This window comes from Ictidomys tridecemlineatus, chromosome 4 (assembly GCF_052094955.1).
Source record: "Ictidomys tridecemlineatus isolate mIctTri1 chromosome 4, mIctTri1.hap1, whole genome shotgun sequence".
NCBI classification, from domain to species: domain Eukaryota; kingdom Metazoa; phylum Chordata; class Mammalia; order Rodentia; family Sciuridae; genus Ictidomys; species Ictidomys tridecemlineatus.
In genome coordinates, this window is record NC_135480.1 from 179,381,360 (window position 1) to 179,407,255 (window position 25,896).

At 38.0% G+C, this 25,896-nt stretch overlaps 1 protein-coding gene across 12 annotated transcripts in view; it reads left to right on the forward strand.

Moving 5' to 3' along the window:
- Invs (inversin) overlaps window positions 1-25,896 on the forward strand; it is a 206,649-nt gene that overhangs the window by 104,122 nt on the left and 76,631 nt on the right. For all 12 annotated transcript variants that reach the window (XR_013438190.1, XR_005734029.2, XR_013438191.1 and 9 more), the window contains 5 exons: window positions 525-680; window positions 1,089-1,318; window positions 5,578-5,684; window positions 10,144-10,356; window positions 20,823-21,112. Coding sequence is in view for 8 of the 12 variants with exons in the window: in XM_040286095.2 (XP_040142029.1) it covers window positions 525-680; window positions 1,089-1,318; window positions 5,578-5,684; window positions 10,144-10,356; window positions 20,823-21,112 (996 nt within the window). In the remaining 4 variants the exon portion in view is untranslated. The remainder of the gene's footprint in view (window positions 1-524; window positions 681-1,088; window positions 1,319-5,577; window positions 5,685-10,143; window positions 10,357-20,822; window positions 21,113-25,896) is intronic.

Sequence of the window (25,896 nt, forward strand, 5' to 3'; positions counted from 1 at the left end):
CAGTGTAACAAGATGTGTGTGCTTTCAGAGTACAGACCAACCAAAGGAGTGGCACATGTAGCCAGCTGAAGGAACAGGAGATTGACATGGTCTAGTTATGGACATGTCACGTGGCCCCTTATGGACATGTGCTTATCGAGTGGTTGATGGGCAGAATTGCCTGTGCTATTTAAATCTTTTCTCCTTGTCATTTTTTGTTCTCTTGCTCTCTAAAAGAGGAAAGATTAAATAAACTAGTAACTGAGAAGAGGGTGCCATTTTCAGACCAACAGGATGCAAAGGAAGAAAACAATGAGTTAAGAAAGGTAGAAGTGTGTGGGGTGGGGGGAGGTATGACTAATACAAATGAATAGGAAGGAAGTGAGAAACCTACAAAGGTGAAAAATAAACTAGAGAATCCTTACAATTTGGATTGCATTTAGCCAAAACAATGGAGAAATCAGAAGAGGAAAAGATTCATAGTTAGACTAATAAAAAGGTAAAGTTGTTAAAGAGTTTGTCACTTTCTTTTACTTCCTTTTTAGCTTTACATGCTGCTGCCCTTTCTGGCCACGTCAGCACTGTGAAGTTATTATTGGAAAATGATGCTCAAGTAGATGCTACTGATGTCATGAAACATACTCCACTTTTCCGAGCCTGTGAGATGGGACACAAAGACGTGATTCAGACACTTATTAAAGGTTAGTTAATCAAGTAGTCTTATTCAGCCACTCACAAAGTTCTTGCATGCTTGGTTGGAAATAAAGCTTTACACAGCAAAGAGCCACCCAGGTAAAAAGGTGAAGGGAAGAACAGCCAAATTAGTAACAGGAAACTCCAGTTCTGCTCCCAGCTCCACCTGTTGACAGTTGTTTGGTTTTGGAAAAGTCACTTCACCTGCCTAGTCTTCAGTTTCCTTTGATGTAAAAGGGAGTGATTCCTACCCTGACCAATTTACAGGCTGGTTGTAAAACTCTGAAGTAGACTTACGCATGTGGAAGCATTTCAATGAGAGTAAAGTGTTGATGGGACTGTTGTTTTTTAACTTCTATTCTTTTTGATAAATGCTATCTCCATTACACATTTTCAATATATTTTTGCTTTCCCAGGTGGAGCAAGGGTAGATCTAGTTGACCAAGATGGACATTCTCTTCTACATTGGGCAGCACTGGGAGGAAATGCTGATGTTTGCCAGATTCTAATAGAAAATAAGATCAATCCGAATGTGCAAGATTATGCAGGACGAACCCCTTTGCAGTGTGCTGCATATGGGGGATATATCAACTGTATGGCTGTGCTCATGGAAAATAACGCAGACCCTAACATTCAAGACAAAGAGGTAGAACTACTTGGTCTTTTCTATATTGTTTGCTACAAAGTGTTTATAATGTTTCTTCTTTGTTGTAAACTTAAATAAAACAAATTACCAAAGAAGAGATCACCAACAAATCCATACAATTATGATTTTTATTTATCCATGTTCTCAACCAGTCCTTACCTATATCTAACATAGTCATTAAATAGACTGGGAGTCATTCTATAGCTTCTATAAAAGATATATATGTCATATGTATGTATATATATGTATATAAGTATATATTATATGACTATGACCCATATTTTGTTCACTTAAAATGATCATAGTGTTTTGTCATTTGATACATAATCTTTTTCATGATCATGAATTCTTAAGATTCCAAAGTTCTAAGAGCTTTAAATATAATAGATGGTTCTATCTTCACAACAACCCTATAAAGTACTTGCTATTATTACTCCCATTTTACAGGTAAGGAAATTGAAACTCATGTAGTTTTAATCATGACCCTAAAATGACAACCTTAGGGAATGGGTGAGTCAGGATTCAAGTTATGCCTTTAACCCAAATTTTATAATTAAATAAATAACCTCCTGTTGCTTGACACTTTTCCATTATCGTAGATGATATTGCAGGAATCATCTTTGTGCATTTAATTTTTCCTTTTGAGTTATTCTCCTAAAATAATTCCCCTTAAGTGAGAATATTGAATCAAACCAAAAAATAGTGTGCATATATATGCAAATTATGTACATATATGTAAATGTGTGTGTGTGTATTTTACGGAGGGGGGCTGGAGGCAGGGTACTGGGGATTGAACCCAGATGCACTTTAGCACTGAACTACATCCCCAGCCCTTTTTATTTTTTATTTTGAGGCAGGGTCTTGATAAGTTGCTGAGGCTGACCTTGAACTTGCAATCCGTGTGCCTCAGCCTCCCAAGTTGCTAGGATTACAGGTGTGCACCACTGCACCTGACAATAAATGATATATAAATGTGCTTCAGCCATAATACATAAGGCCAACCTAATATTTGAAAGGCATTGGTCAATCTATACTCCACCCAGCTGTGTAGTAATATATTAGTTTTTCTCATTTTAGCTGGTATTAACTTTTTTGGGGGAAAGGGTACTAATTTATTTTAACTCTTTAAAAATATTAGCATGAACTATGTTTTCCAAGTCAGAAAACAGATTCTCTACTAATTCATTAAGCAAGTTTTTAATCAAGATTGTTACTATTTATAAAATTATCATAATGAAAAACATGTAAAATATAGACCTTGTCTTTATATTCTTAGGAATGCATGTTTTATAATTTGTCATACCTTTTATATTTTACCAAGTTGCCTATTTCTCCTATAAGTAGCATACAAAGCTCCTTTCCAGTTCCATTAATTTCTATATGTAGTTTGGATTATCTACATAAATAATCTTGCTGCCTGTAAATAATATCATTTTTCTTTATTTCCAAACTTTTCATTTCTTTGTTTTATTTTGTTGAACTAGCTAGAATCTTCAATACAATGTTGAATACAATTGGTGACAGTTGGCATTCTTAACTCATAATTGCTTCTCAAAGATCAAGCTTTCAATATTTCACCATTGAATGAAATTATATTTCTAGTTGCTAAGAGTTTTTAAATACCATAGTTTTTGTCAAGTAAAATTTATGCATCTATCAACAAAAGTCATATTATTTTTCTCCTCTTTTTTGTGAATATGGTGAATTATACTGATTGCCTTTGTGAGATGTTAAACCACTCTTACCTTTCTAGGGTAAGCCCCACTTATAATGTATTATGCACTTTTATATATAAAGATGTATTATGTTTGTTAATATTTTAAGATTTTTGCATCTATATTCATGGAAAGTTTGGCCTATAATTTTCCTTTCTTATGTTGCGTTTGTAAGATTTTGGTAGCAAGTTAACAATGTCCTTATAAAAAGAGTCAAGAAATAACCCCTCTTTTATTCTCATAACAAATTATATAAGAGTGATATTACTTCTTCCTTAACTATTTGGAAAAATTTATTATTGAAGTCTTCTGGTTTGGGGGTTTCTTTGTACAAAGATTGTTAATTTAGTTCCATTAATAAGTTTTCTAATCAATTTTTCTAATCAGTTTAATTTTCTTTCAGTTTAGTAAGAGATAATTTATTAGAAATATGTCAAATGTATTTGCATAAAGATGGCTATATCTGCACTTACCATTTTTGTATCTGTAAGACCTGTAGTGACTTCCTCATCTTAATTTTATATATTGTAACATGTATTTTCTCTCTTTTTTAACTTTTCATGTGGCTTATTCTGATCTTCAAAGGACTTACTTCTGCCTTTGTTAACTTTATACATTTTGAAGTTGCTTACTATTTTGATAATTATTTACTCTCATCTTTATTATTTCTTGTCATCCACTTTCCTCAGGTTTGATGCACTATTCTTTTTTTCCCTTAGATTCTTTTTATAAAAGATTAAATCATCAGGCTGAGGTTGTGGCTCAGAGGTAGAGTACTCGCCTAGCATGCTTGAGGCACTGGGTTTGATTTTCAGCACCACATAAAGCAAAATAAAGACATGTGTCCACCTATAAATAAAAATAAATACTTTTTAAAAAAAGATTAAATCATCAATTTTTTCAAATATGTATATATATGATTCTCCTAAGCTCTGCTTTAGCTTTAACTTACAAGTTTGATTAAGTTGTGTACCTTCACTGTCATTTAGGTAAAATATTTTCTACTTTCTAATTTGATTTATTCTTTGAACTGTAGATTACTTAGAACTATATTGTTTAATTTCCAGGCACTTAGAAATTTTCTCTCTCTCTCTCTCTCTCTCTCTCTCTCTCTCTCTCTCTCTCAATTGATTGGATTAGTTTCCTGTGCTCTTGTGACAAATTAATCACAAACAAAAAAAAACATAAATTTATTATCTTACTGTTTGGGATATCAGGAGTCAAAATTAGTCTCACTAGTCTAAAACTTCAAGATTCAACAGGGCTATATTTCTTTTGGAGGCTCTAGGGGAGAATTCCTTTTCTTAATTTTCCCAGTTTCCAGAGGCTGTTTACTTACCATGGGTCATGACCCCATTCTACCATCTTCAGAGCCAACAATGGCTATTTGGGACTTTATTACCCTGTATCACTCTGACACTCTCCTGCCCCCTCTTTCCCTTAGAGGGATCCTCATGAATACATGAGGCCTACCCAGATAATCCAGGATAATCTCCTCACCTCAGAATCAGATAATTAGTAACCTTAATTCCCTGCTTTCCAAGTAACATAACAGGATTCCAGGGATTAGGATATGGACATTTTGCAGGAGAGCACATTATTCTTTATAGTCTTTCTTTATGGTCCAGTATATGACTGATTTTGATAAAATTCTGTGTACTCTTGAAAAGAATGCTAATTCTGTCATTTTTAAATGCAGGGTCACTTAGAACAGATCTTTAAATTGTGTTATTTGTGTCTTCTATGTCTTTAGTGCTCTTTTGTCTTTTTTTCCTATCAACTGTTATTTTAAAAACACTAAAATCTCCCACTGTGATAATAGATTTGACTATGTCCCCTTTAATTTTGTGAGATTTTTTTTCCCTAGATATTTAGAAACTCTGTTATTGGATGTAAAAATTTAGGGTTGGGACATTTTTCTCTTTACATCCATTAACACTGTGAAATATCCTGCAATGCTTCATGGCTTTATCTTTTATGACATTGAAGTTTTTTAAGTATACAGGCCACCAGGTCAGTTATAATGGTGCATGCATCTGTTCCCAGCTACTCCAAAGGCTGAAGCAAAAGGATCACAATTTCAAGGCAAGCCTCAGCAACTTAGCAAGATCCTGTCTCAAAATTAAAAAAATAAAAAGGACTGGGAATATAACTCAAAAGTGCTGCAGGGTTGTAAGCCCCAGTACTAGGGTGGGGAGAGGTGGATACAGGATGTTTATTTTGTTGAATTTGACTAAGTTTGGGTTTGTCTTATGGTTCTTCATAATTAGATTCCGGTTTTACATTTTTGGTTGGAATATTATATAAGGGATATTGAATCCTTCTCAGATCTCACCTCCAGTGGTATATGGTACCCTTTCACATAGTGTTAGTTATGATCCCTTGGTTAAGAGCTGTCTGTTTTCTCCACTGTGTACATAATAGTGTCCTTTTTTATAATTGAAAAGTTTAAGGGGAGGATTATTTATATTTTTAATTAGCATAAATAGTCACATGTCCAAAAATATTTACTCCAGGTACACTTGATTTTGTTCATGCTTATAGGGAAGAACAGCTTTGCACTGGTCCTGTAACAATGGATACCTTGATGCCATTAAATTATTACTAGACTTTGCTGCTTTCCCTAATCAGATGGAAAACAATGAAGAGAGGTAAGCTGTGGATAAGAAAAAAAAAGAGAGTATGCTCTTGCTCATCCCACATCCTTTCTGCCAGATTAAAAAAAAAAATCTCAAGTTTAGATATCTCAAGTTCAAAACTAAGTAGAATCATAAGGAAACACTACACTAAGAAATACTGAACCAGAAAAAGGAGTAAAAGTTCCATGCAATATTTATTTAGAATCACAGAGTATCACAGGTATTCAGGACTTTAGATATGATATTACCTAAGACAGGTTCACATTTTGCAAATGAGGAGACTTAGAGCTCCTTCTGGCTGGTGGCTAGCATGAGGTCAGTGAAATCCTGACTGACCAAGACCAAGAATTCAGTGAGGCTAGTGGAATATGTTACATATTCAAGATGTTTCTCTTGATGGAGACACATTATCAGTTAGTAGACAAAAAGGTGCCATCACTAGCATGAAAACATGAAGAGCTGGGTGTGGTGGTATACACTCGTAATCCCAGAAGCTCAGGAGGCTGGGGAAGGAGAATCATAAGTTCAAAGTCAAAGCCAGCTCAAAAAAAAAGAGTTCAAAGCCAGCCTCAGAACTTAGCGAGGTCCTAAGCAACTTGAAGAGACCCTGTCTCAAAAAAAGAAAAAAAAAAAAAAAAAAACATGGAGAAACTCAAATGAAAGGTCAGCATCTATTCTAGATACAACTTTCTTTAATAACATAAGGTTCTCAGAGTTATGCTGTGATTGTTATCCAGGGACCCGAACCCATAAAAAGAACAAGACACAATATGAAGTCTAAGCAAGAGAGACTCTTGGTGGTCTCAGGGGAATTCTGGTAATTTGCAGGTAACCACTCAATTTGTGATCAGACCTCCATAGCAGAGGCCCCCTTTGGCCCAAGTCAACACATTAGTTGTCACTGTTCATGGCTGCTCTAACTAGAATGGCCCCATCTGTTAGCCACCACCAGTTCTTGCTTGCTGTTAGCAGGTGGAAAACCTTCTAGAAAAGGAAGGGCTTCTTTAAATCAACTATCTCAGCGGAGGCACATTTCTCCTTTCTTGAATCAACCCCTTTGCACTTATTTCAGAGCCTTTCCTCAGAGAACTTCCCATTGAAGTTCTAAAACAAACAAAGGAAAAATGAAGAATCTAAGAGTTAGTGTCGATTTGTGTCTATGAAGAACTTATTCTTACAATATACACTGTCTAGATGCTATTTTTAAAAGAAATAATGGAAAATACATGTTTTTTAAAATTCATTTCCTATTTATATACTAAAGTTTGAATTTCAAACCTAAGTCACTGCATGAGTTAAAGTGCTTACTGCCCCTTGGAATAAACATACATTAATTGCAGACTAGAAAACCAAAGGAAAAATCCTCCTAACTATACTTGCCAATCTGTAAATAAAAAGAGACAGTGGCCATATCCCAGTCTCGTTTAATGTTTCATTAGTAATGCACCTTGATGTACAAGTGTCAGAAGTTGGCACTGCCTTTTATATTTATTGACATTCTGGTTTAGGCATTCCACTGATCCCATCAGACCATTCCCGTATGGCATGTCCAATTGTGTCTTATCTCTTGTCTTTATCTACATTGTTTCTTGGCTGGTTACCATCAATGTGGTACTAATTTTTACTTCTCATGCATTGACACTAACCAGTTGATGTACATTGTATAGACATAATTTTTACCAACTTCTGCTGGCTTTCAGTCAATAAGTACCTGACAGTCACAATATAACATTGATGGGAATATTCACAGTACTTGAATGGTTCTAAATTGAACTAGAGATGAAGATGAAAATGATAGGAGTTCCAAGATTTGCTTCGAAACACTTCAACAAAATAAAAAAGAAGAGGTTGGAAGAAGCAAACATAACAAAAAGTCATTCTGATTGTTAATTTGCGGTATTGAGTACACAGAGGATTATTATGCTATTCTATTTTTTGTGCTTGAGATTTCTCATAATAAAATTATTTTTTTCATAATAAAAATATTTAATATGTAGTTTTCAATCCAGAAGCAGCCCAAGAAACCTAGTTCTTTTCTCCTCCTTTCCTCCCCTTTTATAAATGAAGAAATAGAAGCTCAGAGAAGTTAGGAGAATTCCCAGGGTCACAAAAGTCCCCTGAGTTCCACTCCAACATTCTTTAGGGGGATTATGCTGCACATTATTTTTTTTTGTCATGTTCCTAAGTAAAGACATGGTTTGAGCCTTATGTTTCTTAACCAGAGCTTGGTAATCCTGCTTATATTCCACATGAAGAACACTACATATTAATAATTACAGAAAATTCTCAAGCTTATTAAATACATATGTTGTTTACACATTGATTTTAGGAAGAGTTTTGTTCTTTGGGAGACATTCAATAATTGATAGAGGTGTTATGGAAGGATTACTGAACTGGGAATTGTTCAGTAATCTTAATTCTAGTCTGCATTCTGTAGAAGGTGATTACATAATCCTCAGCAAGTTGATTAACCGTGCTAGGTCTATTTACTCATTTTTAAAATGAAAGTGTTGAACTTAATGACCTCTTAAAGTGAATTTAGTTTTACTATCATGTGGTTCAATTACTCTATGCTAATTTTTTCCATGAAAAGAATTTTAGAATATATAATAAAAATTTTAAGAATTCTTCTGAATTTACAAAATGCCATCTATTTATAAATAATGTTTGAAAGTTTATGTAGGCACCTCAACCTATGGCCTTCTGGTCCCTGAACAGGAGTAGCATATTGAGCCTTCCTAAAATGAGAGCTCCTTAATTTTAGCATTCGGGGTTTCAGTAAGAAATTCTGAACTTACAAATTTCCTTGCTGAAGCGATCAAACCACCCTTATTCTGAAAACCTATTCCTTTTATGTCTTACTGTGACTGTGAGGTAAGTTTTTAAGAGAGCTTTTTTTTTCCTGTAATCATTGAATAATTCTCCAAGTCAAACCATGCATCCCTATAATCATCATTTTTTTCCACATCACAAAACAGCTGATGATTTCCTCCTAACACTTGTGATTGCAGTCTACAGTCATAGTCATCCAGAGAGCACTTGGCATCAGTGGCAGTCATTATAGAAGTTTGGATGCTGTGGAAGTGATATTTATGATGAGCATCTATAGTATCACAAACCATACTGCAGTGTAGGGCCTGCGATCCTAACAGTAGTAGCTAATATTTATTATTCCCAGACCTTCTTCCTTTATGTCAGGCACAGTGCAATCCTCTTTATGTTCATGGTTTCACTTTCTCCATATTAACTTGTTTAATATATGAAAAAAAGCTGGGGCTTAGAAACATCAAGTAAGTTGTTTAAGAAATGACATTCATCACTACCATCATTGAGAGATTATTCTTTTACTTCAATCTTTGTACTTTTATTCACTGTTTGAATTTTTAACATACATATCATTTATATAAAGTAATCATTTTCTTTAAAACAGGAAGGCTTAATGTTTTTTGCCCTGAAAACTTTTGTTATTTGTTTAAATATTTTTTTAGTTGGAGATGGACACATTACCTTTTATTTATTTATTTATTTGTATATGGTGCTGAGGATTGAACCCAGTGCCTCATACTTGCAAGGCAAGTGCTCTGTCATTGAGCCACAGTCTTAGCCCTAAAATTTTGTTCATTTTATGTAATCAGATTTAACACTCTTTTATATTTCTGATTTTTCTTATTTTTTTTTAAGAAAGGATTTCCCACATTAGTATTTTTTTGTTTTGTATTAAAGTGCTGAGGATTGAACCCAGAGCCTCTGGCATGCTTACATAAGCACTCTACCACTGATCTACACTCCAGACCCCACTTGAGTATTTTTTAAATTTCCATGGTACCTTCTGGTACCTTTGTTTTATTTTGTTTGTTTGTTTTGATTTTGGGATCTTTGCTCCATCCCTAATTTATTTTGGTATAAGACGTGATATTAGAATCTCTTTTTTCCCAGATCACTACCTGGTTGTAGCAACACTATTTATATAATACTTTAATTTTTTCCACAATGATTTAAAGGGCCATCTTTATCATATACTAAATCTCTCTATTTGGAGGTATATTTTTCATTTCATGAGCATTAAGTATCAGTAACCATGGGCTCAAATTTATGAATCTCACAGAATATAATTTGCAGCATTTTACCAGATAGGAATGGGAGTTATTATTTGGTACATGAGAAAGAAGGAACATGATGTGTTCTCAATAGTCACCAGTTTGTGAACCAATGAGTCAAACTCAGGAATTGGCATGGTCAGTAGCACAAAGGATCTTACCCACAGCCATATTCAACCTTGTTTTATATCCCTCAGAAGAAAAAGGAATAGCCTTGGAGTAGAGATGGTGACTTTGCCCAGAGAATATTCTGCATCTTAGAATGATTCATTTTGCTGCATGAGAATATTGTCTGTTTACCAGTACCTTGAATTCATTTTGTTAACAAACAAACAAACAAACAAAAAAAAAAACAACTCTTCCTCCTGCATCAGGTACACACCTCTTGATTATGCTTTGCTTGGTGAGCGCCATGAAGTAATCCAGTTCCTTTTGGAGCATGGGGCCCTGTCCATTGCAGCCATACAAGATATTGCCGCCTTCAAAATCCAAGCTGTCTACAAAGGATACAAGGTCAGAAAAGCTTTTCGAGACCGGAAGAATCTCCTTATGAAGCATGAGCAGCTGAGAAAAGATGCTGCAGCTAAGTAAGTGTGAGCATGGAGATTTTGTTCTCACAGCTCAGAATCAGGGTGGAAGGAGGTGGGCACTGTATCAGGAGAGTAAGTCAGGAGAGAATTTGATTTTCTTGTGGTCTCTGTCCCCATGTCATCTTCCCTCTCTGTTCACGACTCTCTCTTCACCAGACTAAGACTGCAGTGAAATATAAGGGCCTAACCTCCACTTGATGGCTATTCCATATAGATTTGTTCCTGGTGTTCTAACCCAGGAACAAACCATTGTCACCAGCACCCATGGCAGGGAGTTAGGGGTGGGATTGCTACCTAGTATAAACTACAAATAAATAAGCTGTCTTCTTGGCCTTCCTGCCTTTATGAAAGAAACTTACACCAGTATCTGACCTGCTTTTACTAAACTAAACTAAGTCTTGTTTTGATTAATACAACTACCTTGTAAAATAACTGACTCTCCTCACCCATTCTTTAACGAATCTGTACTAAACACAGTTGTTATTCTATATTTATGGGGGATTGATTTCAGGACTCCCTGTTGATTCCAAAATTTACGGATGCTCAAAACTTTTATATAAAATGGCCTCACATTTGCATTTGACCTATACACATCCTCCTCATACTTTAAATCATCTTCAGATTACTTTTAATATCTAATACAATGTAAATAAATAGTTGTTATACTATATTATTTAAGGAATAATGACAAGACAAAAAATAAAGAAGGAATAATGACAAGAAAAATATATGCTCACCACAGATGCAATTTTTTTCTAGATGTTTTTGATCTGTGGTTTGTTGAATGCACAAATGCAGAACTTGTGAATATGGAGAGCCAGTTGTAAACTGCTTTACTCAAGAAATATTGATGAACTTCTTACTATACATACACCACCCTTGGCTAGATCCTAGGGAGAAATGGTAACTAAAAACAAAGACCTTACTTCAAGGACTTAACATTTTTTGGAAAATGATACAAATGTATGAAATAGCCATTTGTGCCTATTACACATTGTGATCATATCACATAAATGACTGTAGATTCTGCTTGGGTTTGCCTTTTCTTTTGATATTTAGGTTAGGTAGGAATATTTTAAATATCATCAGCATATTGCATTAGCAAACACAGATACCAAAGCCTCTTAAAATGAAGATGACCAGCAGTGTCTTTCTTTCTTTTCTTTTCTTTTTTTTTTTTTTTTTTGTACTTGGGATTGAACCCAAGAGTGATCTCCCTCCAAGCTACATCTCCAGCCCCCAGCACCTCCCCACCCCATTTTTAAATTTTCAAAACAGGATCTTACTAAGTTGCTCTGATAGACCTTGAATTTGCAATCCTCTCTAAGCCTCCTGAGTATCTGGATTTCAGGTGTGCACCACTGCACCTGGCTCGAAAGGCAGTTTCTTGGAAGCTAACTTCTGATTGTATCTTGAATGTTTCCAAATCTCCTGTCCTTCAACTCATGAATTCTTCCATATGTCACCCAAAGGAGGAAGTATAATGAACAACCATTAAAAATATTAATAAATAGCCATTAAAAATAATAAGACTAAATCATTTTAGTGAGAGGTTAAATAATGCTGGAATACTAACTATAATGTCAGGTTAGTAGAAAAAATTGATGAAAAGACATAATTTTCTGTGACTTTGATGTTACAGAAGTGGATGGTAAACTAAGAAATCATATCTTGTACTCTTCATTAGGCTCTCGTCTCTTCACCTACCTGGGAATCCAATATTAAAATCTCCATACAGTCGTCTTTTTCTTAGCCTTCTTATAAAAGTTCTCTGTACATAAGTGACAACCACAAGTAGGTAACACATGTGACCAGTTGTCTTGAATTGCAAGCATACACTATCTACAAGGGATGGAATATTTTACAGTGGTCCTCTTTATTCATGAGCAGTGCATTCCAACATCCCTAGTAGATGCCTAAAACCTTGGGTAGCACCAAACCCTGGTAGGCAGTTCCCAAATTACAATATTTGGACTCACAATTTTTTTACCTTAAGATGATAATGCAAAAGAAATAATGCATTCAATAGAAACTATACTTCAAATTTTGAACTTTGATCTTTTCCCAGACTGGTGGTGTACATTATGATATTCTCTCATAATGCAGGGCAGCAGCAGTGAGCCCTAGCTCCCAGTCAGCCCCTCAATTCCATGATGGCTGAGCTATGATGATCCAGAGTAGGCTAGGAGTATTCAATACATTTTCAACTTACCATATTTTAAACTTACCATGGGGTTTTCTAGAGTGTAACTCCATCATAATCAAGGAACATCTGTGTACACTATGTTTTTTCATTTTATATATATATATCTATATATATACCCATGTTAAAGTTTAATTTATAAATTGGCTTAGTAAAAGATTAAAATCAATAATGATAAAATAAAACAATTACAACAACATGCCATAATGAAAATTAGGTGAATGTTATCTCTTTCTTGCTCAAAATATTTTAATGTACTTCATCTTTCTCATTAAAGTCTCTCTCTAGCTTCTCTTTGGCAACTCACATTGCCAGCATTACTACCCTTGCACTTTGAGATCATTATTAATAATGATTGCTTTGATAATAGCACTGTGATACTGCAACGTTAATCTGGTAACTAAGATGTCCATTAAGTAACTGATGGGCATATATAGTGGGATTATGTTGGACAAAGGGATAATTTATGTCCTGATCAGGATAGGATAGTAGGAGATTTCATCATGATATATACAAACTTATTGTTTGTTTCCAGAATTTTCGATTTAATATTTTGGCTCAGGGCTCACAGTGGGTAACTAAAACTGTGGAAAGCAAAATTGCAGATAAGGTGAATATAATACTATATTGACTCCTACAGATAGATGTTTCCATAAACTCCAGCTTAATGTATGAGAATCTGTTTTCAGAATTCAGCTATACTTACCTAAGTGTGAAGTGGGACTCTACTAAAGCAGAGTGGCTGAATTTCTATGTCCCTGAAGGAATGTGTATTAAAACAAACACATTCCACTTCATTGTTGGGAAGAGGATGTCCTGGTGTTCTGCTTTCTCCCAAACAGAGAGGGAAGACACCTGTATTCAAATCCAGCCTCTGATATTTACTTGTGTTGATTCAAACACAGCATTTCTCTGTGGGCCTCTATCTCTTCATTTGTGAAACATGACATGTTAGACCAGTTGGTTTCTAGGCGCTCTCCAGTTCTGTAGAAACTCCCAGGTCTGCATCATTAGTGATTTGCAGCCTCTTCTTTCTTTCCTTGGCCCGTAGAGGTCATGTGCCTGGAACTGAGCGCAGATGGGCATTTTCTTGAGTCAGTTTAGAAGTGGAAACCAAGAACCAGCCTGTGAAAGGGTCTCCTGTACAGAGGAGAAGATTTAAAATATTGGCCTGCTTAAATTGCATAGTAGTTTTAGTTGTTGTTTTTTTTTTTTTTCCTAACATGAATTTGTTGGACCCCCTGACTTCCTATCTAGGGTGTTTGAAACAACGAGGAGATTTAAGAAACTAGTCCAAACTTCCTTTTAGTTATTATTCCAGTTAATTATTGGATGATTTTTTTTGGCTGTTTTTGTTTGTTTTGTTTTGTTTTTCCATGCTAGGAATTGAATTCAGGGATTATTTTAGTCAGCTGTCATGTTACTGTGACCAAAAGAACAATTTTAGAGGAGGAAAAGCTTATTTGGGGACTCACAGTTTCAGAGGTAGAGTGAAGGGTTATGAGAACCTTAACCCAATCAGTGAATTAATCCCCTGATAGGAATTAGCTGAGTGGCAACTGAAGGTGAGTAGGGTGTGGCTGGAGGAGTAGGTCATTAGGGGTGTGCTTTTGGGGTGGGTTATGTATTTTGTCCCTTGAATGGAGTCTCTTTCTGCTTCCTGGTGCCATGTCTTGAGCTGCTTTCCTCCACGTCTCTCTTCTGCCATGATGTTCTGCCTCGCCTCAGGAATGGAGTTGGCCATCTATAGACAGATCTCTAAAACTATAAGTCCCTAAGTAAAATTTTCCTTCTAAAATTGTTCTTGTCAGGTCTTCTCCTCACAGCAGCAAAAAAAAACTAACTAAAAAGGGCCTCGCATATGTTAGACAAGTGCTCAACTACTGAACTATGTCCCCAAACCTAACATTGCTTTTTAAAAGCCCTTTTTAAATGGGAGCTGTGCTTACTTGTTATAATATTTTTAAATTGACAAAATGAAAAAACTGCCATCTTTTGTACACACTCGTTCCTAATTACAGTTTTTCCTTTGTTGGGTATTGTTATTAGAGATAAACAAGTTTCTTAAGAGTTCAGCCATCACTCCCACAGTCATCGTAGTATAGATCCCTAAATGAAATATTTCAATAGAAGAGACTCAATGATTTAACTTGTTTTAATTTTATTTTTCAAGAATTATTCCTTAAAATCTGAGTCAATGTTTAGTTTTGTTTTCGATTTTGCTTTAAGAAACAAAAATCAGAATGTTGCAGCTGCAGCATCGACTAAGGTGGGCCAGACACATCATGTTACCTCGATGTACCTTTCCCATTTAATCATGCTAGGATTGCAGAAATCACCCTCCTTCAAGTGAAGATGTGAAAGGAACTTATTAAACTTGAAGTAAAGTGGTCCCTAATTTATGATAGAAAAATTGGAAGAGAGAAAAGTCATAGTCATATTTACTAAGGCAGGTATTTTAGAAACTCCTATTTAAGAAATATCTATAATCCATTTAAAAGCACTTTATAACTCACAGTGCACTACCTAGGTTGTTGCCAAAATGAACATTACTGTAATTTACCTGCCAAAGTGCAGAGTGGAGTGCACTCTTAAGTAGACCATGTTTATGTTGATCATCCTTCTTCCTTGAAGCTTCATTTTTGCCAGGTTCTTATTTCTCTCTCTAATCTCAGATCTCCTCTCTCTGACTCCTCTCACATCTTTTAAGTATGCCATCACCATACTGAGGTCAGACCTGGAGGTTACTCTTTAGACCTCTGCTCATGCTATACTGTTTTCCATTGAAAATGTATCCACTCTAAAAATGCAGTTTAGAGCCAAGTGCAGTGGCATATGCTCAGGAGGCTGGCGCAGGAGGATCAGAGATTCCACACCAGTCTGAGCAACACAGCAAGACCCTGTCTCAAATTTTTTTTTAATTAATTCATGTCTATAGATAATCCCTTAATCTGTCTCATATCCTGACCTCTGGAACTCTGATCTCACATCATCAGTTGCCTCCTGGGCACTTCCACTTTGCCATTCTTGGTCACTTGTCAACACATCAGATCATTCAGTGTTCCTATGTCCCATAGTCACTATCACTTAAAACTCACTGTGAGAAACCTACAATAACCTGTCTTTCTTCTGACCTTCTTATATTCTTCCTAGTGCTTCCACCACTGATTCTGTTTATTCCTCCTTTCAAATGTTCTTTTAGGTCCATTTGGTTTTATTCTTCTGTCTTACCACTCTACATAGGTCATTGCTCTCAAACATCAGCCATGGTGCTATGTAAGACCCTCCAATATTTTACTTCCATTTATATCTCCAAGTCTCATTTCTCTCCATTTACCATACCTTCCCATGCTCTCATACTTTAGATTTTGGTCATCCTGAACTTTCTTCAGTTGCTCTGTGTCAAGTGACAAGGAATCTGCACCTCTCAAAACACCTCATTTTGTTAGTAGAGTGTTTTATCTGGAAATTCTTCCTGCCTTTCATCTTGAAGCCAAAGAGAAATGTCTAAATTGTTTTCCATAAACTAACATTCAGATAGCTAAAGGAAATGTTTATAATACTCCAACTCTACCTCAAGAATTCCTTTGACTTTATAATTGATCCTTTTGCAGCCTGCTTCCCTGAACATCTCCAGTTTGTCAACACCTCTCTTTAGGGTTGATCATCGTGTCTGATTCCTGTGCCCAGAAAGCCATCTGATCCACAGGGAATTATTTCCATGGTTCTACTTCATGCCACCCTACTTCAGATCCTCACTTTTCAGTAAAATAAATAAGAGCTTTCTTATCTGGAATGGGCTCAGGGCTCCATGGATGCCCTTAGGACTATATCCAGTATTTTGTATATCAGGAGCATATATTCATTTTGGTGGTGAGGATTTATAGTTGTTGTTGTTGTTTTTTTTTAATCTCAGTCTCAAAGGATGTCCACAAGTCACAAAAAAGATAAAAGCCACTGGACTAAGTGATCTTTGAGGTCCCTTCCAGCACTAACATTCTATGAGTCAGAGGTCCTGAGACACACACCATTTTCTTATTCCCTTGGGAGGAAGTTAAAGACCAAATATTACTATGTCTGATATTCATTGACAATGAAGAGAGAGTCTCTGACAGACCCTTAGATACCATGCAACAGCAACTGAAAAGGTTACAGCTAAACCTTTTCTGTCTCATGAGGTCATCAGCTTTCTCTCACTGGAAATGTTCCAGCAGGACATGAATTATCATCTCTACAGGATGTTATATAAGAAATTTTTACATTACATGAACAACTGGTCTCCGAGATCTCTTCTGAGTCAAAGCTTCAGTGAGAGCCAAGTGGCAGATCTTTGCTCATGCTCTTCCCTCTGCCTGGAATAGCCTTCTCTCACTTCATTCCTCCCTCATTTTGACATCCTTAATTTAGAGCCTCTTCTCTCTCAGTTTAATTAGCAACTTTCTCCCACATCTTCCTAGAGCTCTGTGAAGATACCTCTATTTTAGCACTCATCACACCTCGATCTCTCTATCTGCAGAAGTGTAGAGATCTGGTTCCCCCACTTCATAGTCAGTTCCTTAGAGCAGGGACTGTTTGTCGTAAGTCTGGGTCTCCAGTGTTTTGGAGTATTTGGTAGATAGTAAGTAAATGTTCAGTAACTGCCCCTATAATGGGTCTAAGACCTGACATAAGTCATTCATCACACTAGGCCTTAGTGCCCCCATCTGTCAAGTGGAAGGACTGGACGGGACACTCTCTTTTTGTTTGAATACTGTGAATCTCTATAAGTATACCACTTACTAGCCCTACCTAGGGCAGCAAACACATTTAGTCACCCATATCCTCACAAAGTACTCTAGAATTTATACATTTGTGTATTTATATTTCCAAGTCCCTGCATACTGATCATGAGCAAATTACCATTTGACAGGTTTATGACAGGAACTGTCCTTAGAGGCTCATGCCTATAATATACATGAACACAAACCATGATTTTCTGAACCTCTTAGACAAAAGCAGCTTACAAGTCTCACCCCTGCTGGATTCAGACAATATTGAGAAGAGCAAGTATTCAATCCTGACAATTGAGATTGTTATTTGTGCTATCTGGAAGGTTTTCTTTAATGCTAAACATGTCATCAATTTTTTTAAAAGATACATTTAATAGATTTATGAACAGAAGGCCTAATTATATATCTTGATGATTATCTTATTTCTCCTAATTCTGCTTATTTAGTTCTCTGAAATGGAAAATCCCTCCCCTGTTAACCTCCTCCTCCAAAGAAGCCTCTGGAAGGCACAGCCCATTAGTTTTCTGGATATCCTCATTACTCTAAAAACCACATCCTTTTTTTTTTTAACGTGGCTGCTTTTGTCAGAGGCCCAGAAAGTGCTGCAGTAAAAGTTTTTGCCCAGGAACCAACTTCTTGGAATTAAGAAGGAAAGCTGTTTGATTTCCTAAAAGAAATGACTGCTCATATAGCAGAGCATAACTTTTCACCTTGGAGCCTCCCTCGATATCATTGAGATCCATGTAGACGCCAACCCGGACAGCAGACATTGCATCTGTCAAAGGGCCAACATCATTCTCTCAAGGCAGCTCTAGTCCTTGTGCTGTGTGAAGAGCGCTGCTCCCTCTTCCTGCCAGGAGGGAGCTGTCTGGTCAGTTGGCAGCACTGTAGCCACCGTGGGCTTCCACCTTCTCCAGACAGATCATATTTAGTGGCCCCTGCTGGCATCCATATGATCCCTGGCACTGATGATGACAGGCTGTCCAGTTAGCATGGTGACCACAGTGCAGCACTCTCAATGTCAGCAGCTGTCCGAGATCTAACAAAACCAGGGTTAAATGAAAACATCGGAGCTGTGCAGGAGTTAGCCAGGCCCATCTGGCCGAGTTCTCTGCAGTGAGACTCTCCAGAAGACAATCAGATAAATAGACCTGGACCCCAGGTCAGGGGCTTCTCCATATAGGAAGAAAGACATTCAGAAGGGGAATTTAACAAATTGAAAAAGTTTAACCAGATATCTGTCACCTGGGTCTTCCCAGTCCCTTGAGATCTAAATGGGCTTTGCTTCAAATTCCACAAACTGGAGAAGTCTGGATTCTATACCTGCTTGGGAGTTCTTGCTTCCATGGCTGGTGTCTTGGCTCTGTAGCTTGTCAGGTTGCTCATAGGAAAGCACGGCTGAACATGGTAGACCTTACAAAAAGTCAGTGTCTCTGGGGAGATTCACATTTCTTATCCCTCACTGTACAGTTAATAGTTCATATTAGGCCCTCCTGTTCTCTAAAGCCTTGCTGCTCAAGGCATGGTCAGAGGACCAGAAACATCTGTCCCCTGGGTGCATGTGGGAAATGTAGAATATTGAGTCCTTCCCCAGTGTCTACATCAAAATGTTAACAAGATCCCAGGTGATTCAGTCCATTAGAATGTGGGAAGCAAAGACCCAAGGTCACCCCACCATGGGAGGCTTCCTCCTCTGCCCTGGCCCTGCCTCTGCAGTTCTCTCATATTCTCCTTCTCCCCGCACCTTCCTGGTCCTCTGTTCTTCCCACTCCTCCCTCCCTGTCAGGAGCTACCAACCTTTGTCTCATGAAGAGCAGCCCTTTTCTCTAGCGCTTCAGAGCTGATCACCACCTAGGCCTTAAAAGTTTTCCCTTCTACCAGCCATCAGTCTTGTCTCCGGGCTTATTAGTATATTTGTCTCAACAGGGTCACTTAAGAGGGGCTCTGATACTAGCCAGCCATGATGATAAAACAACTCTCCATCTCATTTTTTAAAATCCCAAATTTTGTAAAGACAGCTGCCCCCAAACAAACCTCTAAATCAAAACAGGATTCTGAGCTATCCTACAGGTGCTGGACCTAGCAGGAGAGTGTTTCATTCCAGGTCATTTAGTAGTTACCTGCAGAAGCAAAACTAGAAAACTTCCCAGCCCAGAGTTTTCTACCATACCCCAATCATTCCACACTAAATGGAACCTTCAAGAGGCAATCGTCAACTCTCCCTGAGCTCTAACTGTGACTAAGCTGGGAAGCAGATATATATTGAATGCCAGCTATATGTCAAAAGCACTAATCAAAGATCTAAAGCAGCAAAACCAAGCAGGTTTTTCCATGCTTCCTGTCTGACCAAACTCCTCCTTCAGCTGAAATCCTCTCTGCCTTTTAGATTTCCAAATATCTTTGAGAACTTCTTGATTCCTCCAGATAAAATGTATCACCACCTCTCCTGTGCAGGCACACTGCTATAACATTTCTTCCATAACAGGTTAGGCCTCTGATTTCCTGGATGGAAATTCTGGATAGAATGTTCTTCTAGGGAGAACTTCAACTTCTTAATCCTTGTTCTGTATCTTCAGTTCCCAGTAGAGACAAGACTCATAAAATAACTATGTTTATTTCTTGCTATCTTTCCTTTGACCATTCCTACAAATTAGTGACATTGGTCAAACAAATCCTGCCCTTAGCTCAACCCTTTTGTCCTAAAGCTGTGGCCCTTTCTGGAATCCCTTTGCCTCACCCTGCTACTTATTTTGAGACCTGGCCTCTCCTGCCCAGTCCTCTTCTAGTTGTTGCTACTCAAGGGTTGCAGCTTATCCATCAGCTACTTGTTTATGTCTTTTGAAAGTTATCCCAACTTCTGAGTCTCATCTGCAAAGGGAGTGGGTTTGAGTCCTTAGCTAGATCTCAGTAGTAGTACTGCACACTACGGTGTGTTTTAATCATTTGGGAGATGCTTTGCAAGTGAATTTTTTCATACATTCATTAAGATTTGTCAAGGGTCTTTTTTCAGTAAGTAGAACAGATTTGAGGCTATCCCTGTCATTCAGCTGCATTCTGCTGTGCTTTCTGGAACAGTAGGAAAAGGGGTAGAGTTTCAGGTAGCTCCAAGATACCCCCCCCCTCTCTCACACACACACACACACACACACACCTGTGAGACACACATACCCTTGGTGATGTATTGTCTCACACAGTAAAATAGTTGCTGATCATTTGCTTTCTGTCTTAACAGTGCAAAATTAATCTGCAGGATTCTTTTGGACTATGTCACCCTTTGAGTTATGAGGTCTGGTATAGTCACCCTCTGAGTTATAAGGTATGGTGTAAAAAGAGAGGGGTTTTATTGTAGGTGAAGACTGCTCCTGGAAAATGTGAATTTCCAAACCTATGCTGTGAGAGCTCCTCTTAAAATTTCAGTCCCATGTAGGGACCACTCAGTAGATGATATAGTCTTTTAAACTTTTCTTCTTCCTCTTTGACTTTTCTTCCAGAAAGCGGGAGGAAGAAAACAAGCGAAAAGAGGCAGAACAACAGAAAGGACAGCTGAGCCCAGATTCCTGCAGACCACAAGCCCTTCCCTGTCTGCCCAGCCCCATTCTGCAGAATGAGACCAGCAGAAAGAGCAGGGCCCCCAGCAAACAGCCTCCTGCCAGCCACATAGCCCAAGGCCCTGAGCTGAGAGACAGCGGAGGGTCTCCAGGTGGGACTCCGGGCAAAGCCTCTCAGAAGGAGCCGCATGTTTCCTCAGACCTTCAGGAAACAGACTCCAGAAAGCCAAACGGTACGTGTATAGACTGTTATCTAATGCCAACCTATGGATCATGGGCTCTTTTGATTGGCATATTTAAACCATTTACATTTATTATAATTTTTACCACTTAAGTCTGCCATTTTTATGATTTGTTTTTCTGTTTGTTTCCTATGGTTCTCAGTCCTCTGTTTCTCTTTTCTTCCCTCCCTGTGGGTTTCTAGAACATTTTTTAGGATTCCATTTTATTTGGCTTATAATGTTGTTGAGTGTTTTCCTTTTCCACAGTTCTCATAGTGGTAACTCTGTGTATTACAAGGTACATATGTGACTTGTACGTCAACATTTTCCTCTAAGCAAAATGGGGAAATCTCACTTCCATTTAGGTAGCTTTACTTTCCCCACTTTTAAGTATCATTGCTTGGGGATCTGATGATGTCATACTTGTTATGTCAATCATAAAGTATCATTGCTTGGAGGAAACTAGACACAAGCTTACAAGAATTCTCCTCCAGTGGAGTCCCACATGGTACACTTAACTCCTTCAGCAATAAACTGTAACCAGATTTTTGTCTACCCTGTCAGCCCAGCCCTCAGAATGAGCCCAGCAGGCAAAGGGGCCTCCCAGCAATAGTCTCCTGCCAGCCATACAGCCCAGACCCTGGACCAGGAGATAGCAGAGGGTCTCCAGAAAAGTTCATCTGAACCTAGAACTCCAGGATTTTAAGCACATTGAGCCACTCATAAATTAGAGCATGATGGGAAACCTCCAGAAATCTAACTACAAATGCCAACATAGTGAAAAGGGCAAATAATGTTTTAGTGTTACTGTGAAAATAGTTTTCGCCTTGTGGCAAAAACTATTGTCTCTGGGATTTCATGATTACTTAATTTAGGGTTTGGACAAGTCATTCTAGGAAATCTGGGTCCCAGAGGAGGCTTCTTTTTTCTGTGTCACCATTTCAAGCTGGTGCTTATCTCAGTGACACTATTATCTCAAAAACTTTAAGTTTCCATGTTCCAAAAAATGATATCCATAATTATTTTTCAAACAAACTTCTAATTTGAGTGGCTCAGATTTCTGTGGGAAAACACCCTGGAAATTCTTAAAAATTTTTTTGTCTAGCTCAGAAGGCCTACTATGCACCACCTTAAATATTTTTGAGGTCTTAATAAAGGCTTGCATAGCCACACTCTTGATGCAGTCTTTACTCTGAGGCCTTATCCCATTATGAGACTCTTTTGCTGACTGGAAAAAGTCAAAATGTTGAACAGTTTTATTTTTTATTTTCTAACCTGGAACATCCTGATTCCTCCGATTTTCTCTAACCTATTTGCAAACTGAGCAATTTGTTCTTTATCTCTTTCTCTTGTCATCTGCAACTTAAAAAATAGTTGATATTTTCTTCATCATTCCAGTAGGAAGTCTCCTGAGCCATATCTGCAAGGTCATTAGGATATCTTCTATTTTCTATATAACTGCAGGTGATAGTTTTGCTGGTTATTCTGCTACTGGATAACAAGGTTCACCTCTCCCCAGACTCCAGTAGCAATTTCTATTCTGGTTCCCGGCTTCACCAAGTCTCTTCATCAACTTCCCAGCTTCTGCTCACCGAACAATCCCAAAGTCACTGTCAGGGAGTTTTGTTGGGACAGTCCATGTTTTTTCAAGGTATCAATTTCTGTGTTGGTTATCTTTTGTGGCATAATAAAAACCCACCCCCAACACTAAGTAACCTCAAAGAACCACAGTTTGCTGTGGGTCAGCTGAGCAGTTCCTCTGCTGGGTCACCTGGGCTCACTCACGGCTGCTGCAGAATTGACAGCTGGGAAGTCCAAGATGACCGCCTTTGGCAGTTACTGCTGGCCAATGGCTGAGGTGCCTCAGTTCTCCTCTGTGTGGCCCTTCACTCTCCAGTAGGTTAGAGCATCCTCCTTATATACTGTTCTCAGAGCAGCATTCAGAGAGAAGGCAGAAACTGCAAGGCCTTTTGAGGCCTAGACTCCAGAAATTTTACATCATTTCTACCACGTTCCGTTGATCAGAGGAAGTCACAACACCAGCCCATGTTCAAGGGAATGAAGAAATAGACTTACCTCTGGATGGCATATGTACCAACGTTATCACAAAGGCACATGCACATAAGCATGGGGAGAAGTTAAGCAATCTGTCATAGGAGGCAACACAACATGTCTCTTACTTCTATATCCCTAGCGCCTTGAAGGGTGTCTAGCACATGAGAAATAAATATTTGTTGAATTTATAGTTGAATGATACTAAGTAGGTACTGGAGATTCAGAGAAGAAAGGTCGTTAAAACATAAGACAAAAAGTATTTATAAGATCTAGTCATGCTTTTTTAATCTATTCTTTTCAGAATTCTATTTTTATAACTAAGATTTGCTTCTACTCAAACTCTAAATTACTTATGTGTATATTCATCAAATAGATATGTTTTAGAGGCCACACTATGTGTCAGCTCTACTAAACTATCAATTAAGGTTAAAGACCTTGCCATGAGCGTCTTTCCTACCGCAGTGAGCACAACATTGGTTACCTGGAGTTTCCCTCCACCCCAAGGATCACACTTAATCCCTGTAACTTCAAACAGACAGTGCTGCACTTCCTAGTCCTACGCTGTGCAGATTGGGAGGCGGGGATGGTCTCAGGCTTCTTTACAGTAACACAGGGTACTGGTGATTCCTATTATCCTTATTATAAACACTTTGAGATAGTTACACTGCAAGGCCAATCAGATCTACTCTGGACCCGAGGACACTCTAATAGTGTGTCCCACATCCTGAAAAAAAACATGCTGTTTCAATTTCTAATGGCCATTGCTTTTGTCTTTTTCACGGATACTCAACTTCCTCAAGGTGATCTGCTGGATTCGTTTACAGAGACTTTCAAGCCATGGATAGCTCGTGAAATGAATTTAATGGATTTAAAGTATTTCTATTCTGCTGGTAGAAAATATCAAAGTACAGTGCATATATGTGTGAGTTTGTGTGTGTGTGTGTGCACACACGCGTGTGTGCATATATTTAAGCACATTGAGATTCAATTTATTTCATGATATAGATCATTTTCAAACATTTTGAAAGTTTCTGTTTTAGAACAACTCTGAGGCAGGGGAGCTTCTCACTAATTTAGGGGCAGGAAGTGGCACCCTGAATAATGGACTTTAACAAAGAAATAGACTTAAATATGCAAAAAGGTCTCAAAACAGCCAGGAATCCAGACATTGAGGAACAGATGAAGGATGGGAGGTTAATGAGACCAATTTGAATCTAAGGAACAGAAGCTCCAGTCCCATGGACAGCCTTTATCCTCACCACCTGCCTAAAAGCCCACAGTGCAAAGGAAAATAGGAAGGTGCTTCTAGGAATCAAGTCTGACATTGACTGCAGCCTCTCTAGCATGGTATTCCAGAAAAACCCCAAAATCAGTGGACAAAGGACATTCCAACTCACATTGTATTTGACCCCATAGGAAGGGGTGTATCTGTTTAACTGACCAGGGATCAGGAGTATATACCTTGACGGTGGCTATCCCAGCAAGAATCCAGACACAGGAAGCAACTACCACTTATTTTTCTCCTCCATCCAGTCTCACAGACAGAGAATGTTAGAGTGGACAGTCTTTGCAGAGCATCCAGGGCACAGCCTAATCAAAACAAGGCACAACCCATGATGTGGGGAGGTATCTGGTGTCATGTTTAGGAAGATCACTGGCTGAGGGGGAGTATTGGAGGGCCCAGGCATGGTCTGCACTAACACAGCAGCAGCACAGTGAGAGTCAAGGATGGTCTGAAGAGTAGAATTGAGGTGACTTGGTAGCAGATTGCTTGTGGGAGGTGGTGAGATAAAGTTGCTTTTGAGTCACTGTGCTTTTCAGGAGAGTCTGAGGAAAAACTCACTGTGCCAGTCCTTGTGTTTTCTTATTCTGAACCATATGGACAGTCAGAACCGGTGGGTGTGACTGGTGTGAGTAAAGTGGGTCCTTATGCTTGGTACATGTACAGTGGCTGAGGCAGCAAATTCACTTACCACTTTTGCACTGAAGATTTCCTGATCTCTCTGTTCCAGTCATGCATATTCAGTTATTTAACTTATGTCCTCACTTGGGCATCTCAGACACATCTCAACCTAAGATAAAGCAAGTATATAAGGCATGGATCTGCCCTTACAGTATTTTACATAGTAATTTCACTATGCAGAAAGGTCTCTATGTTCCACGTACTCGTTACTCCCTCTCTCCCCTAACCCCTGACAATTGATCTTTTTCATTGGGTCCAAAATTTTTCCTTTTACAGATCATCAGATTGTTTGAATCATACAGCATGTGATATTTTCAGATCGCCTTCTTTTGTTTAGTAATGTGTATTTAATGTTCCTCCATGTCTTTTCATAACTTGACAGCTCATTTCTTTTTTTACTGTTGTGTAATATTCCATTGTCTGGAGGTGCCACGGTAAATTTATCCATACATTTTTTGAAAAACATCTTGGCTGCCACAAAATTTGGGCCATTAGGTATTAAAGCTCCTCTAAACATCCCTGTGAAGATTGTGTGGACAAAAGTTTTTAACTCTTTTGAGTAAAGACTAAGGAATATAATTGCTAGATCTTGTGATGAGAGTGTGTTAGCTTTGCAGGAAACTCCCAAACTCTCTTTCAAAGTGGCTGAATAATTTTTCACTTCAATCAGTAATAAATGAAGTTCCTGCGGCTCCACATTCCAGCATTTGGAATTGCAGCATTCCAGTATTAGCATTTGCTATTGTCAGTATTTTGGGTTTTCTCCATTCTACTAAGT